Raw genomic sequence first — 17,178 nt, forward strand, 5'->3', positions numbered from 1 at the left:
AAATGACTGCATGCCATAACTTGGGCCACAGGACTCTCCAGAGCTTTTTTTCTGCTTCAGATCTGGGAGCCACTGTGGACCTAGAGCAAAACTTCTGGATAATCCTCTTACGGTGAACCCACCTCAGTCCAACCACACGCACAGTTTTTTCCCCTTCTGTGTTAAGATGTGAGTTTAGTCCAACTCTATAGGCACCTTCTTGCTCTGGACATTATACCTTTGCCTGTGAGATGGAGCTGCCTTCCCTGCACAAGTATTTAGAGACCGTGATCAAGCCAGCCACCAGCTCTGCTTCAGACAAGCTCAGTTTATTGCATGGGTATTTTTCACTCCAAGGCATGATTTCCAAACGCATTAGGCATCCTTCTCCCTCGCCTTGAAACCCTGTTTCGTTTTCAGTGTCCTCCTGGAAGTGTGCAGAGCTGCACAGGGTTGCAATGATGGCTCAAAACAGAGGTAATGAAACCCTCTTGCACCTACAGACTTGCCCTGTTTAAATGCCTGTGAGTGTCTTGTGGCCACAAGAAGTTGCCCGAGGAGCTCAGGTCAGGCAATTTATCATAAGTGATTCCTAATGTGCCTTTTCTTACTGCATTATTCTGTATTCCTTGCTGTTCCTAGGGCCTTTGTCTGAGGATTGCTTTCCAGTGTGGATTTCTGAGGAATTTAAAACCACTTGTAAACTTCAGCTTGAGTGTTTCTCTGTAAATTTGCACTATAAATGTGTGAATGTGATTTTCACTGTCCGGTTGATATTTATTTAAGATTTACAGCCTGTAAGACTTAGAAGGGTCCCCCTTTCTTCCCCTTTTGGAGTTGGTTATCATCAGAGCCACATCTTTTAAGAAACTATAAAACTCTTTCTGGATTTCATGATTTCTCCAGGCCTTTCAACACCTCAGTATTCATTTTTCACCCTGGAGTTTTATTATTATATTTCTGGCATACATTGTTCTTTCTCCTCTGCTTTGCCCATTAATCCTTATTAATCTTCAGGGGCAGAACAGTCTAGTGACTTGAACATGGCACCTGGGAGTGAAAGACCGAAGAGCTAATCCTGGCTTTGCAGATGACTTGCCATGTGGCTTCAAACAAGCCACATCTCAGTCTCCCTGTCAATTCTACAGAGATAATAATTCTTGCTTAGCTCTACCTAAATACCTCTCAGGGGCATTGTATTAAGTAGTTAATACTTGTTAAGTGATTTGGATCTCCAAATTACTGTGTAATCAGCATGGGTATTAATCATACAGAGAATTGTATATATCTGTAAATGTTGAGTCTTCTGTTCTACATCTGTTCAGATTTCTCCTGCAGTCTGGACCCAACAACCATGGAGGGTTTCAACACGGGTGAGTTAACTTTAATCTTTTTCAATGGAGACAAGCAGAAGGAAAGTCCTTGGTACTTTACATTAATAAAAAGGTTAATTTCCAATGACACTGGAGGAGGGTCTCAACCATTGCAAGCAAAGCAGCGGTTGCCTTGGAAAATCTCCTCTGTCTCCACAGCAAGTCTCCTTATCCAGGAAAAGGTAACTTGGTTGAAGTGTGGCTTACACTTAGGATATCACAGGTAAAAATTGTCAGCATTGTGCCACAGGCTTTACAAGATTTATTGGGAAGTCTGAAAGCTCAGAAATTAAAGTAGAATTTTTCCAAAAGCCCATATATGTGAAAATATGGGAACTACAAGCCTAAATTCCCCAAATAGTGGTAACTCAGCCCAGGGAGGTGCTGTGTCAATTGACTATGATGCATTTGCCACTACTCAAGTATCTGCCTGGATTGTGCTAGGAAATAAAAAAGAGGACAGGGGATAACATCCTACGTTGATTGAAATCAGCGGCTAAACTCCCGCTGACTTCAGAGGAGAGAGATTTCATCCTAGGTGCAGGAGAAATTGTAGCAATGGCTCCCCAGTCCCTTTTTCTTAAATGCTAGTTTTAATGGATTGGCTGCTGGCTCTTCTTCCTTATTTCTTATCATGTTCTAATATAGATGCTACCCCCTTTATAATGTCCTTCCCCCCTCCCAATGTCTTTTCTTCATTAATTTCTTTTTTATTCCCTTAATTGTTTTCCCTTTTCATGTTACTTCTGCTTTCTGACATGCTCTCAGCTTCCTCTTTCTCTGTTTCTCCTGTCATCCATCTGTGTGCGCCACATCTCCTTCACACAGCTCCTCAGCCTGAGCTGAATGGCCAAGGGGAGCAAAGTGAGATTGACCTTCTGCCTCGCAGAGAGCAGCAGGCAGCTCCTAGAGAGGCTGGGAGTCTGTGTTTGTGTGCGTGAGAGATACAAGCGGGGTATGTTCTCCTCTTACAGCTTTTAATAGCTGCAATATTATGAATTACACTAACTTGTGCTCTAAATTATTTGTGACTGCTGCTTATTTAACCATTCCCTTACAGGCATGCTGGAATAAATTTGCCTGAAGGCAAACAGATGCTTTGCGGCCACGTTTGAGCGGGGTGAAGGCTCAGGCGTGGTGGCTGGCTTCAGTGAGGGCTCCTGGCCGCGGGAGGAGCGGCGCATGGGCTCATGGGCTCATGAGAGGTAGGGACAAGGGAAAGCCAGCTTGGAGATGTGAGACCTAATCTGTCTTTAAGCCCTAAATCAGCTGGCACTGCTGAATCGATTGCATCGGGATGTGTTCTCACGCCAGTCAAAACAAATGCTCGTACAGTAATTCCAGTTCACAAGATTTCAAGAAGGTGGGATTAAGAAAGTTACAGTAGGCACAGAGAGAAACTGTTAGACTTGGAAAAAAGTGGTAACAGTGGAAAAGGGCAGGCTTTGGAGATTTACTAGAGCTAAAATTTAGCTTAGTCATGGCATCCACATGAAAAGACAAAGAAGATGCCCTTGCATTTTAAGTTTATTTTCCAGTCTATTTTTAGAGGTTTGCTGCTGAGGAGCATGGAGATCAGAGTATCGTGTTTGAAATTCACCAAATTTTGTGCACGTCCAACAGCCAAGCTGAACTCTAACCTTTTTCACTATCATTCATGGTGGTGGCATTCAAATTTAGAGCTTGATCCTGCCTGCCAGTGCATGACAGACATTGAATCTGATTTTGTAAGATAGGCAGTGATGTGAGCCAAGTTTGGCAGGACAAGACTGAACTCTAACTTTGTTTAATCTGACAGTTTCAGTGAGGCAATCTTGGTCTTCCTGTCATGCTTTGTGGAAGGGCAAATTTAGATGTCACAGAGATTTTAAAATCAGAGCTGGCACACCACAAAAAAAAAAACAAACCCTGGCTCATCTGGCTTAAATCTTACTCTGGATTTTAGTTAAGTTGGATACCAAAAGGATTGCTTCTCTAATACACAGGAAATAATGGACTTACTTGAGTTAGGTAAGGCTGTTACAGCGGCTATTCCTCCAGTGTAAAAACGCATTCATGTAATAGTGACAGAGGGCTGAGCAGAGCATCTGGATTAAGTAAAAAACCACCTGAGGTTCCAGCCATTCCTTAACCCAAAACTTAATTTTTTCACTTTTGGTTATCTCTGCTTTCTGCAGTTTTGGTTGCAGACTTGCACGTGGCCAGACTTCATGAAGTAAGTTTCCTGTGCTCAGTGGAGTGAGAAACTTCTCATCAGAAAGACTTTTTTTTTTTCCCCAAGTTTATCAGGGCACTCTTTGAGAGAGAAATTAATTTGCAGCAATGATGCAGGCTCTGTGCTTTTTTTTTCCAGAGCTGAGTGTTCTCATCTCCTTTTTCACTCATTTTTCCTCCTGATCAAGCATCAAGTATCGCAGTGATGAAAAGGTGATTAAAAGGGAGCACAACACACAAATGACTTAATGTGGTTAGAATATTCGGACATGGCATATGTGAATGCAATTAGCAATGTCTAAAAATAGTTCTAATGATGAACAGGGCTATGCAGTGGCATGTTATAATTTGCTTAAGGTAACTCTTCTCTCTAGATGTACCTGACTCTGTGCTCTGCTCTGATCTTCGACTTCAGAAAGCGCCATCCTAACAGAGGAGGTCTTATGGAAGGAAAGCTTGTAGCCACTTTGCCCCTTTTTCAATTTGTTTCAAAATTCATTAGAGATTGTTTCAAATTATCTGGAATATTACATTTCATATGCAGAAGTAGTGCTTATATAGACTCTACCAAAAATTATTCCTTCTCAGAGAAGGTATACGCATGACCGTTGATTTCAGGATAATTTTTATCTTGTTGTTGATTGTCAGTCCATAACCAGAAGTGAGACAGAAAAGTCCTACATGTTATTAAAAACTTTGTCTTTAAATACATTCTTTCTCTCTTGTTTCTGGCTACCGTTAAAGAAATAAAGCATGATTTTATGACTCAAAATAAGAAACAATTTCCTAATGGTATTTATGTAGAGACACGGCCACACCAATTGCCATTGGCCACGTAGATGCACTTTTGTCCTGTTGCAATGACAGGATGGATTTGGCTGCTCCTAAATGCCTGTGCTGCAGAAAATCCTGCCAGCAAGATGCATTTACAGCCCTGAGCCTGGCATCCCTCAGCGCATACATGACAAGGAGGAAACAGGCACATATGTCCCCACTGGAGCTGTGGGTACAACAATTAGCCTCACGCTCTCTGTCTCAGCCATGGCCAGGGTGATACTGGAGCATGGACGGGTCCCCCGGGGCCAGCAGCCCACCCTGGCTGTCCCCAGCCTGCTGTAGCAGGGGACAACCCTGGGACCCCCGGGAGGGCTCCGGGCTGGGTGGGATACTGTCACCCTGTGGGGCTCCGTCGAGCTAGACCAGGCTGCCGAGACTTTTATTTTCCTGCGCTGAAGCTGTTCCTGGTGAACTTTCTTGAGGCTGCTCTTCCCCTCAGGTCTCCTGTGAAGGGACATGGCTTTCTGTTTGTCTTGGCTTGCCTGCGGAGGGGCCAGTCTCGCTCACGCCTGCAGGACCAGCCTGTCCCCATCCCGTAAGGAGGGCAGCCACTTGCAGGCCAGCGCTGCCTTCAGCCTTCCTGTGGTACAGGGTGCACGAGCAAAATTAATGAACTTAAGAGGATCCTTTGCTGCCTCCCTGTGCACTGCGTGCGGAGGGTGTCTTCAGCATTTACCTGCTGCCCTAGGGTGATAGTCATATGATTATTTAAAAAAAGCCCAACTACTGAGGTTGGGTCTTTCCTTTCAAGATACAGCAGGGGCTGGAGTGTGGAGCCATGTCCCTGGGAGTGTGTTCTGATTGCTTCTTCAACTTCTGTTTATACAATTTTCCAAAATTTTGGCAGGAATCAAGAGCACATACCAGGGTGTTGGCTTTTATGAATCCCATGGGATGTGAAAGTCAAGCTGACTGGATGAACTTTGGTTACATATTCCAGACAAGCACAATGACTCTATTTATTCAGACTTGGCAGCCAGAATGCAGATTGACTCTGTGGGTAATAAATTTTCACAGCCACAAAACTTCAGCGGCAACCAACCTGATCCCGCGCAGAAAAAATGCATACAAGGAAGCAGACTTGGGTTGCAAAAATATGTTAGATTATTATTCCATGTACGCGTACCAGTCACTTAATTTATTTGGCTATTGATTGACATGAATTGCACAAATGATGCCAGGGATCTTTCTCCCCTTAAAGGGACTACTTTCTATTACAAAATTTTCATATTGTAAAAGGACAAATAGGGGGGAAAAAAAGAGAATTGTTCATATTACAATTGACAATCTCCTTTTAGTATTTCACCCAACACTGATTTAAGTTATCCAGTGACCTCTACGGAGAAGAGCAGGGTATTATAATGGAGACTGTTTCATGTGCTATGCCACACTCCAAGGAACCAAAAGGCAATAACCACTACAATTCAGTACTCCGAACAATCTTAAGTACAATTTTGACATCTTCATGCTACAAAGCTTCAGATGCTTTCTGGGAGAGATGATGATGAAATTATTACTCTATGTGTTATAAATCAAAATGAATTGGCTCTTTAACTTGCAGATTTATGTTAACTACCTTGGTATCTGTTAATTGCGTGCTCTTCAGATATTGATTGGGGATTAAAAAGTATATTTTCTTCAATCTGTGTGATGTAAAATATGCCAACAGGAAATTTTCCCTCTCCATATTAGATCCTATGATCACTGCCTGTAAAATTAAAACGATCAGCTTAAATGGATAAACTATGCTCATTAAAGAGGAAAAATACATTTATGTAATTAAAATTAAGAGACTAATATGTGTGGATAATGTAATTACTGTGGGCGCACACACACTCAGCTCAAACCCAGCCTCTTTTGCCTCTCCTGGGTCTGTGAATCTTACTACCTTAATTGCTGGCATGGAGGGGAAAGGTTGGGAATGTCTTGCTCACTGCAGTTCCCAAAACTCTTAATCATGTCTCTGTCTTGCATTTGGCCTCCCTTATCCATGAGTCACATTCCTTGGGTCAGCCACAGCCCTGCAAATGCCAGCCCTGGGAGCGCAGGAGCACCCGTCCCCCCTTGCATCGCTTCAGAAACTTGCCATTCACTGCTCGGCAATTTCAGGCGCAAACACAAAATCTCCTCTGAAGTTTTCAGTCTTTTCCCTAAACTTGCCCATTTAGAAATTAGCAAAATGAAAAGCTCCCGGTTCTTGTACAGCTCACTTTCAACTCTTTGAGAAATTGGACTACTTAAATAAGTCTGACAGATCGAAGGTTAATTTATTACATAAGGAATAGCTGGGAATCACTCACGATTCCTATCCTTTCATCTCTGATTTCTTTCTTTCTTGTTCCCGACCTTAGGAGGAGATCTGAGATTAAAGAACCTCAGATTTAGGAAGCAAAAGGAAACGGGCTTCCCCACTGACTTTTAGACACGGATCCATGTTGTAACCTATGCGTTTACTGGCAGAGGGGGTCTGTGTTATTCTTTTCTGTGCCTACTTCCTGCTAGGTAGATGGAAACATAGTGTTTTGTTTATCCAGCAGACATTTTTATTTAGGATTGTCCATTAAGCAAAGCTGCAGATTTCAGCTGAGGTTCTGAAAAATGTTTCATATAGCCAGAGCCAGCCTGTACCTCCAGGAGATTTTTATCTGTGCAGTCAAGATAGAAAAAAATGTGCGTAGGAAAGGTGACTAAATCACAAAGTAATTGCTGAAGGTTGCCCACGCTTGGGCCCGTGATGATTACAAGTGAGTAATGGGATCTCAGCTCCGCTCTTTGCCACACGGGTGGCAAACTCTGTCTTGGCTCTGCAGAGCTGGTTCGAGCACCGAGGTGAAAGATCCAGGCTGTATCAGCTGTACCTTAAAGCTCTGGTTACTGAGAGAAGACCCTGTGTAGCACGCATAATACCGAGCAATCCAAGGGCATGAAAGATGTTAACAGTTGTAAGCGGTAGCGCTAAACCGCAGGTACCATGCGTGAACGCTCAAACGGCAGTACTTTTCCACGATCCCTTCTCTGCTTAAACCTACTTATGTTCTTTTGTCTCCTGCACAATATACACTTTCACATGTCCTTTTCTGCTTGTTATGAAGCAAACCAGAACTTCAGCTCTCTGACTCCGCCAGCCTGTTCCACACTGACATCCATTACGCAGGATCCCATCTCCCTTCCTAGCTGAAGGGCAAGCCATCTCTCCTGCCTCCCCTACCACCCAGCCCTGCTCCGCAAGCACCACGGCATCTTGGCATGCTATTGTTATTCTTCAGACATCCCTTCTGTTCCTCACTTTGCTTTGCCCTATGCTGTCTATAAGCTGTATTTTAAACTATCTAGACAAGCAGGAAGAGTAATTAAATGTGAAGTGTTTCAGGATGAAATACGTTAACCAAAAAGAAATTGCATAAATATGTAAATAATTGAATCTATGTGCTGAATCTTCTTAACGGCAAGAAGCTTTGCTCAAAATAGATGAAATAATGGTTTGGTATAAATATTAAAAGGTTTTGATTTACCTGTTGTTTGGAATATGTTGTAAAATAGAGACTTCTGATAACAAGAGTTAAAGAAAACCTTGGAAGAGCTTCATGCTATTTGTCTCAGATCCTGAATTTCAGAAGTCTAGATAGCTCCAGTTACCCTTGACTGAAATAATCGCATTTGAAACCCATGTTATATCCAGGTCTGGATCCATCTGTGAGATGCAACCAGGGGCAGTACTGCCCTCATATGCTTCAGTGAAGGCACGGGACACGCATTTTAGTGCAAGAAGGAAGGGAAGTGGCTCTAGCCCTCCCATTGCCATCCAAATCACCCATGCCAGTATACTAAGAAGGAGAGAGCATGGCATAGCATTGCTTGGCAACGAGGCACTCGGCCGGCCACGGGAAAGTCAAGATTCATCCCTGTCCTAGTGAGTGCTTAATTATTTAGACAAAACACAGCAGTGTTTTCAGGAAAAAACGGGAGACACCTCTCCCCGACAAAACCTAGCTCTCCTGACACATGGAAAGGTTTGGCTAACATATCTGCTCCCAGTCAGGTAGTTTGGCGTCATTAAAGCCCAGGCGAGTGCCTTAATTGCTGTGTTATGAAGTGAACCAAACGCACAGCCAAGGCTTTTCTCAGCTGTCCTTAGCTTTCTTAGCAAGCATGGGTCATGCAGAGACAGGACCAAAAATGCTCAGAGGAAAGGCGAGGGCTGGGGGGACGCCGGTGAGGCTCTAGGCAGATAAGAGGTAGGCAGCCCAGCGGCTAATCCCCAGGGCCAGCTCACGCCTGCAAGGTTTGGCCTGAACCCTTAATCCAGAATTCCTGTTTCTTCCCTCCTTGGCCGCTCTTTAAAACAAAACAAAATCAAATCAGAAGGAGACTGATACAAAAACCTTCTGGGTTGCATCAGGGTAATAAATCAAGAGCACTGCAGACCGTTCCCTACCAATAGAGCAGTCAGCACACACGGGCTGGCTCTGAGCAGCAACATCTGTTACTCCAGTTACAGCACAGCCGTGTATTTTGATAACCTTTATGTATGTTTTGAAAAAGCATTAGCAAAATATTTGCAGTAGCTCAGTCTCAACATGAAACATGCTACAAGTGACATGTTAGTTCTTACCTGGTCATTCTCTTCTTCGTCACTGCTTAACTTGAGGTCATCTTCTAGCATTCTGGAAAGCAAGCAGTAGAGTAAATTATAATTTACCGAAATGCTTTAGATCGGATGTTTTCTCTGAGATACTGTAAACATTTAATAATTTAAATAGAAAGAAAATATATTTTATCCCAGTAACTCTGTAAATGTGACACTTTCGTTATAATTTTTTCTTATTCAGTTGCTATCAACTAACTTCTTAATTCATTTCCTACTATTACTGCCTAAGGGAAAATGTTTACTAGAGTAATAATGGATTTTGCAAAGATTCTTGTTATTACAATCACTGACAAACAATTTTTATATGCTAAAAATAATATTTTTGATGCTGACAGGTCAGTAGTCTCTCGGAAAGGAAAATTTTGCTCCATTTGGCTTTGAGCTTACAAAACAGAAGTAGATGTTTACACTGGCAGCACTGCAGCACAAAATAAGATTCAATGATGTTTCCCAAAGGCCATTTTTACTTTATTGCATGTTTGATGTAAAATTGACATTGACGGAAACAATTAAAACTGAAATATATTGTCTCAGCACACAAGAGTATCTGCAAGGATTTCACTGTCATATAAACATAGAAAATAATGCATCTTTTCTAATGGGGATTTCACCCTCCCTTCCCATCTCCTTTCCTCCACTTGCTTAAACTGGCTCACAAAGAAGAGGAGTTTCTTTTTACCTCCATGCATTCTTTTAACAAGCTAGGGTTAAGTAACCAGCAGTTAAAGCAGTTGAAGAGGTGCAAAGATTTCCCCCAGTGCTTGAAAAATTTTCAAGAATGGGACCTATTTTTAAAAAAAAGTCTCTGTAATAATAATAATAATAATTATTATTATTATTATTCAGAAAGTGGCTAATTTTTCTTGTGTTCTGGGAAAAGAGAATCTGTAATTTCATCTCGACTCCAGAAGAAAGCTTGGTGAGCAATTCAAACACATCCTGTGATGTGGGTGGTCCCTGGACTGTAAATATATCAAGAAGACACATGTAGTAATTTCAAACTACCTCCTTGTACTTGTGCCTAGATCTTCCAAGAGCGTGCCCGAAAAGCGTGACTCTTACATGGGCGACATGGTGTGCTGTGTCTTGAGAGAGCACGGAGCCTAAGCACCCTCTCCTCAGCCCCCCGCTATATGTACAGTCCCTGCCTGTTGCTGCTGCCACAGCTGCTTCCCTGTTTCCCCGCAGCACCTTTTGAGGAACGTAGGTGGACCAGAACAGGATTGGGGGACAGAGCAGAAACTCTCGCTAGCTCATCTCCTGAAGACTCTTGTCTTGCCTTTTTCCCACATTTCCTTCTACTTGTGCCAAGATTTTTCCTCCGTAAACCCAACATATCAAATTCAGCAAAATCTCATTGCAACGCAGACACCTCAAATATATAGGACACCCATTGAGTTAGAGGGACTTGACAATCTCGCAGCAAGACTTGCTGGTGTTTTATCTGGAAATATGTCCACAGGCACGAAAAAGCCCGCTCTGCCATCTCCTGAGTCAGCAAAAATGCTGGTGGCCATATCGATGCAGCCACTGGCCAAGCTAACAAGCCCTGCTGAGAAGTGGGCAAGTGGGACAGGTATGAATGACAGAGGATGTGGCTCCTAGGAGCTAAAATATGTCAGAGAGGCAAAGCTTCCTGTAAACATTTCAAGATCCACATTAGCTTTTGATCCCACCATTTACAGGGATCCAAACAATCTTATAATTGCTCCTTTTTTTAGTTAGATCTCTTTAGGGCATCCCTGAGAAAATAGTGCTTGAAAAGAGAAAGCTCAGATCTGGGATTGGGCACTATGTGATTAAATGTGACGAAATCTACATTGATAGTGATTTAACCAGAGAGAGATGTGCTTGCTGTGTGAAAAGCAGAGCACCCAGGGTGTCACTGCCTGCTCTTCCTTGAGTTCCAGTGCTTGAATTTCTGCTAGTGAGATAGGAAAGTACATTATGTCAGATTTAGTATTTTAGCTCTTCTAAATGGAAGTTGGAAAATCAAAATTGTACAATGAAATGTTCTAGGTATCTCAATGTATTTATTAGTGTCCTGACTTTTTGTACCAAAGTAAAAAAAAAAAGTGGGTATTGTGAGCCTGTGATTAGATGCAACTACGATGCTTTGAAGACTTCAGGTTGTGTGGAGGTGTGAGCGGAGCTAAGGTGAGGCACCAGGAGTGTAAGCAGGAACCATCCACACCAAAGGAACAAGAAACTACAGTGCTGGCCCATCAACCTCTCCTTGCTCTTATGTTTTAGCCCATCTTTATTTTCCCTGTCTGTTTCTCATTTCAGAAGTGCTGCTCTCCCAGAAAAGCATCGCCTGCCCGGGGCTTGTGGCCCCTTCTGGAACTACTGTCAGTGTACAAACAATCTCCTAATGCTGAGGATAAGAAAAAAACAGGCCATCATAAATTGCTTGCTTGCCTTTTTTTTTGTTCCCTAGAGTGGCATCTGGCTCACCTGATCCATGTATTTGTCACAAGGACTTATCCGGTTAAGACAGCTTGCCAATGTAGAGGTCTACCTTGTAAAGGCAGGAGCTGTTTTCCTACTGGGCAGATATAACCTCTGTGCCTGAAAGTCTTCACTGGTTCCCAGACTGCTTTCACTGTCAGGTGAGGCCCTCAGACCTGATCTACAAAGCTACAGCCAGAGCAGGACACACTGTCACCGTCAACTTCAGCTTCACCCTCCAGCAGCCCCGGAGAGTGAGGCTCTTTGGACACCAGGCAGCTCTCAAAGCCCAGGCTGAAGCACACCCTGAATGAGGAGGAGGTGTTTGTGTTAGACAGACTCCAGTTTGCATTAAGCATCTTCAAGAAACTAGATCAATTTTGAGTCTGGATGCTTTTGAGGAACACCCCTCCTCAACAACTCATCTCCATCATGACAACAATGTTCGTTAAAAGAAAAAAGTCCATAACTGGAGCAGCAGCCCCACTTGAAGAGAGGGAGTAAAGAAGAGAAGAAAAATACTTTAAGCTCACAAGAGGCATTATGCTAATTTGTAATTTATCTGAAAAGCACTTTGGCACAGATTCAGCACAGAATAAGCTTTGGTGCACCCTATGTTAGCAGAGCACTTCAGATCACGTTTAAATCAACCCTTGCTCAGGATGGAATTTCTTTATGCATTCTGGCAAGCTAGCACAAGGGTGGACAGACAAACACATACAAGCTCATGTGCAAACACAGTCTTTTCAACACAGCCTACAGCTTATTTCTATAACACCTTTTTCAGAATATGCAAAATCCAGGCCAGTAAGTGCCATCGCCCATGGGCTCAAAGATTTTTCAAAATGGATATGGCTTTGATGTAAAAAGATAGGTAAATGTAACTTTGTAAAGAAAAGCTAGAAAAATTAAGTGGTACTCGAAGTGGCTCTGAAAAACACACACCACCACTTAGGGCTCTTGCACTTGAAAAGAGCGTGTATGGTCAGGAAGTTACTTTGCAGAACCTAATTACGCATTTTTAGTGAAATCTCCACGAGGTTGTGAAGGCAGCGAGGGGTGGGAAGCTCGGGCAGGAGTGCTCACTGCACTCTAATTAACGCATGTGTTCCTTTCTCTGCAAAGAACGTGGCAGATAGGGACGTAATGAAAAGGAAATGAGGACAAGTTTGGGATATTGAGGAATGTCTCAGCAAACCAGCTGGTTTCTTTCTCCAGTAACCAATTAAGGGGTTCCAGCCTGGGATGCTGGGCCACTCAGTTACTGCAGGAAAGGAGAGGGTTGAAGGGTTTGAAGGGTTAAGGGTAGAAGTAGCACTTAGAGGTAATGGAAAATAGACAGAAAGAAGAGGACATCAATATCCAATATCTGCCAATACCAATGTGACTGCGTGTCCAAATCTCCCACATAGTTTATCGGAAAGCCTGACCTCTTTCATCTGGGGGCTGCTCACTGCATTGGTTCAGTAGTCTAGTGGGGTGGGGTGACCATGCTGGACACTGCAGAGGGACCCTGTGGGACTCCTGCTCATCCCAGCATGCCAAAAGGCCAGGAGATGCTCCTAGTCAAAAGTACCTGGGGTTTTAAGACAGGAGGTTGTCACAGGAACCATCTTGGTCAAAGGGAATGGTTAAGTAAGTCGACACTTGCAGCTTCACTGTTTTGTCTGAGTTTTTTCCTGACTTCTTGTTGCTGGAAAGCCAAGTCCCAAGCAAGGTTTACGTTCAGCCCCAGCCAGAGTCCAGGGGATAGCAGGAAGACATCTAGTTTCCTCTCCGGGAAGTAACATCAAAGTAACATTAAGTTTCAAGTGTGACGGTAGAGCCAGGGCCCAGGTCAGAGATCTTTGGGTTTGAAAGAGCTGGATGAGAAAGAGCTGCTGGGGAAGGAGGTATTGATGGTGCGGTGTCTAGGGGAGGTGGTCTTCAACAGCCAGGTGTGAATCAGGTGCAACTTTTAGCATCTGGAGCCAGTCTGAGACCCTTCCAGTGTAGCTCTACTTAGGAGGATATCTATTTTCTTCCAGGGTGAAGACACAGCCCCACCCTGGAGTTATCCTTCACATCTCCTGGTGCACACAAAAGAGTTACTCTAACTCTGATGCATTTCACATTGCTTTGGCCTAATGAATTCTTTCCTTTCCCCACTGCAAATTACTTCTTGAGGTGTAAAACTCTCAAAAAATGCCTCTGTGGCTTTGTTTTGTAATTAGAGAGATTCCCTTTTGGCACGCAAGTCAAAGCACAAGAGAAGAGGCCCTGAAGATTCTCCAGAGAAGTTACGAAAATGAGGGGCAAACCCTTCCTTGTGTCTCTCCGCCGATGGTTTGCAAGCCCTGAGCACAAATGTACCTATGTTGCAATTGTCATTTAAACAAATTCAGAAGTCACCACCTTTGCAATTTGGAAGATCTCATGAATGTGTTAATCTGATCAAGTATATTGTTCCATTTTGATGCTAGGCAGCATCTCAGTCAGAATACCGTGTTTATTACAGACTTTTGTGATTTCTATTCATTATGTAGGAAAGGAACTTCAGTAGCGGAAAAATACTTTGATTTTAGCTGAAGAGGAACCCCACAAGCAAAAAGTTGTCATGAAATATGAAAATCAGATAACTAAGTGCTCATTTGAGTTTATGCCACCACAATGTTTCATCTGAATGAGACTGCTTTTGGAAAATTATCTTGTTTTTTAATGCACAATATTGACATTTTATTTTCATCTCCATAAATGCATAGTGACCTTTCAAGAACTGGATATTAGTTTCAATATTACCAGAAACCAAGAAAGAAAATAGCTACTATTCTAAGTAGCAGTGTGCTGGAAGGCTCCAAGGCTGGCTCCAGATGTCTAAAGTCACAACTGATGAGCTGATATAGAGAGAAGTGTTGCTTCGTGTTGTAGGAAACCAAACCAAAACCTTCCTGGAGGTACAACACTGTGCAAGACCTTTAACTCTTGTTCACAGAAAAATGGGAGAGAACGCCAGGTGGGACTCTGCCATTCCTATGCAGACTGTGCCTCTATGTTACAGGGATTATTTTGGCTACGAGTGCTTGCATATGTAATATGACTTAAGCTCTGTAAGACAAATGTACCTTTGGTTCCTGGCTGTCTCTGGGTGCTTTCTAAAAGAGAAATGCAAGGAAAAATATGCCTGGTAAGAAGTACGGAGTATTCATAAGAAACAGATGAACATGTTTCCTTCCTTTTAAAAAAAAAAAAAAAAAGAGGGGAAAACAATGTTGTTGCTATTACCTTGGTTACCTGCACATAACAGATGGCTACGCATTTGCTACTTACCTACAGCCAAAACAGGTATTTCAGATAGCTTTCTCTACTAATCCTAAATATAGGAGTAGCTGTTTTTAGACAGTAGTAATTTTTAATTAATTAGATTCTGATTGCTGAAATTATTTTTCACTGTAGTGCTATAACTGATGCAAATATTTCACTTTTAAAAAGCTCACACATTTATATTATCTGGAAGGTGTAGTATTTATTCGTGTTTTGTATGAAATAAAGTCAAAAGCTTATGGATTGAGGTAAACAACTAGATCAAGAGGATATTTGATAAATGCTGTAATAGAGCTCTTGGCAGGCTTATAAGATCTCTGAAAGCACTGCTTGCAGCATCTAAAATTCACTCTGAACATATAATGTTTAAGTTGTAAAAAACCCTCAACAAACAGTTTGTGCAAGTTCTGCTACACAGAAAAATGTAGGAAAACACGATTATACAGAATACCGTCAAATCTAATTAAAAACAGAGGGAGAAGGCCAGTAAAATCAGGCTGGTGAAATATTAATGTACTTAATGCTGGAATGAAGCATATATATCAATGTGAGATTTAATTCCAGAGTGTAGAATTTAAATGCCTGCAAAAGGGACTCAGTCTATAGAAATAGAATTAGCAATTCCAATAAAAAATAGATGCTCTGAAGGAAAAGTTTTCTGTCCTTGGCTTAAATCCATCTAGGCTGGTCTACACTGCTCTCCAAAATCACTTAAACTGGCTAAATGCTCTGCTAAATTCCCATTACGCTGACGGTCTCATTAGAAACGCAAGGCAGTCCTCTCCGAGTGATACAGCCATCACTCTCTGCTATGAGCAGAAGTTGAAAAAAGGTTTCCCCCGCAGCAGTTGCCCTGGTGAGTGACTGCGTTTGCCCCGGTGACGTTTTCCCCCTTTAAAGAAAGGGAGAACAAACACAGTTGAATCACACCCTGAATCTTCTAACTCCTTGGCAGGGTGGCAAGAATGCGCCCCACATGGCACTTCCCAACAATGATATTTGGGCAGAAGGACCCAGAATACCTCCTTAAAAATGGGAGAAATTCTTCAGAAAAGCAGAAAAATGAACCCCTGTGAGCCCACTCCCTGAGCAAGGAAACCACCTAAAAATGCATGAATACTCGGAGAGAGGGAAGAGTGATGAGCAACGTACTGGCAGCTCACGCCTAAGCACCCACCTAAGTAGTCCAATCACTTTGAGGACTCACCAAAGTTTCATGGCTAATCATGCTCTGTGTGACATGAGGAAACACATTTGGGGAATAGAAGTTTTGAATGCGCTGCTCGCAATTTTCCAATCCATTTCTTGCCTCCCTACCCTGTTCCCTTCAGGCTCTCCAGCTGTGATTAGCAGTTATTTACTAACTCTCTCCCTCTGATTTCCTAGCAATTGCTGAGGCTGCCATCTACAAAATATTAATTTCAAATGTGAAATGAAATAAGAGTGCATGAACTGCGCTACCGCCTTGTGTGTCAGCTGTCATGGCAGAAATCTTGGGGCATTTAATGTGTCTGAGGAATAATTTCGACAGCCAAGTCTCCCCCCTGAAGGTGCAGCATCTGATTCTGTACTCGGTGATTATTTCCTTACAAATAGCCTCTTTCTGCCTAATCCCCAGCACTACAAGCATCTGTCCTCATCCCACACGTTTTCTTTCTCATGCTCCCTTGCAGATGACTGCAGTTATCTCTATAACGCTGACCGTTCATTTGGCAATGTTCGTATCTGGTGGTTATCCCTCTCTCGCTGGTCCGGCAAGGGAAGTGAGATCGTTTAGGCTAGAGGTTCTGAAACTTTGCTGTGCTGAAATGGGAAGAGTCTTGTATCATCCGAGCGACAGGGAAAGCGGCAGTTCCACGTCCCTGTGTGACCCCCTGGGCCATGCCCTGCACGCCAGAGGCCGACGCCGTCTCTCTGTGCCAGGGCATCCTGACTCCCTGGTCACCCTCGCTGGCTCCCAGCTACCTCCTCACCTCCATCTCTCAAGGGTTTTCAGAGTCGCAGCTTCCCAGGGTAGAGTCCTCACTTAAAACTGGAGTCAGGAGGACATTCCTTGCTCTGCAATAAACAACTTCGCGTTGCTTTCTTTCAGGTGTCCTTTGTTTAAGTGAGGCTGAATTAGTAAATTATTCAGACTATTTGATAACATGCTGCATCCTCACTGTTTCTTTCTCTGTCATCCTCCACAAAGTTTTACCATTGGTGAATATGATTTCCTACTGTGTCCTAGTGAGCAACATTGGGTGTCCTACTCCCCCCTGTACAGCTTCTCACAAACATGCCCCTTTGGCCAGGATCCCTCACTGGCATGACCTTCAGAACTGGTTAAAGATAAGATATTTTTAATTTACACTTAATTGGTGTTATACGCAATAC

At 43.0% G+C, this 17,178-nt stretch overlaps 1 protein-coding gene across 1 annotated transcript in view; it reads right to left on the reverse strand.

Moving 5' to 3' along the window:
• AFF3 (ALF transcription elongation factor 3) overlaps nt 1–17,178 on the reverse strand; it is a gene marked incomplete at its 3' end in the record, with an annotated part of 327,368 nt that overhangs the window by 82,181 nt on the left and 228,009 nt on the right. Inside the window, exon 8 of the mRNA XM_082014341.1 lies at nt 9,016–9,067. Coding sequence (XP_081870467.1) covers nt 9,016–9,067 — 52 coding nt within the window. The remainder of the gene's footprint in view (nt 1–9,015; nt 9,068–17,178) is intronic.

This window comes from Phaethon aethereus (genome assembly GCF_964289735.1).
Source record: "Phaethon aethereus genome assembly, chromosome: 1".
Lineage (NCBI taxonomy): Eukaryota > Metazoa > Chordata > Aves > Phaethontiformes > Phaethontidae > Phaethon > Phaethon aethereus.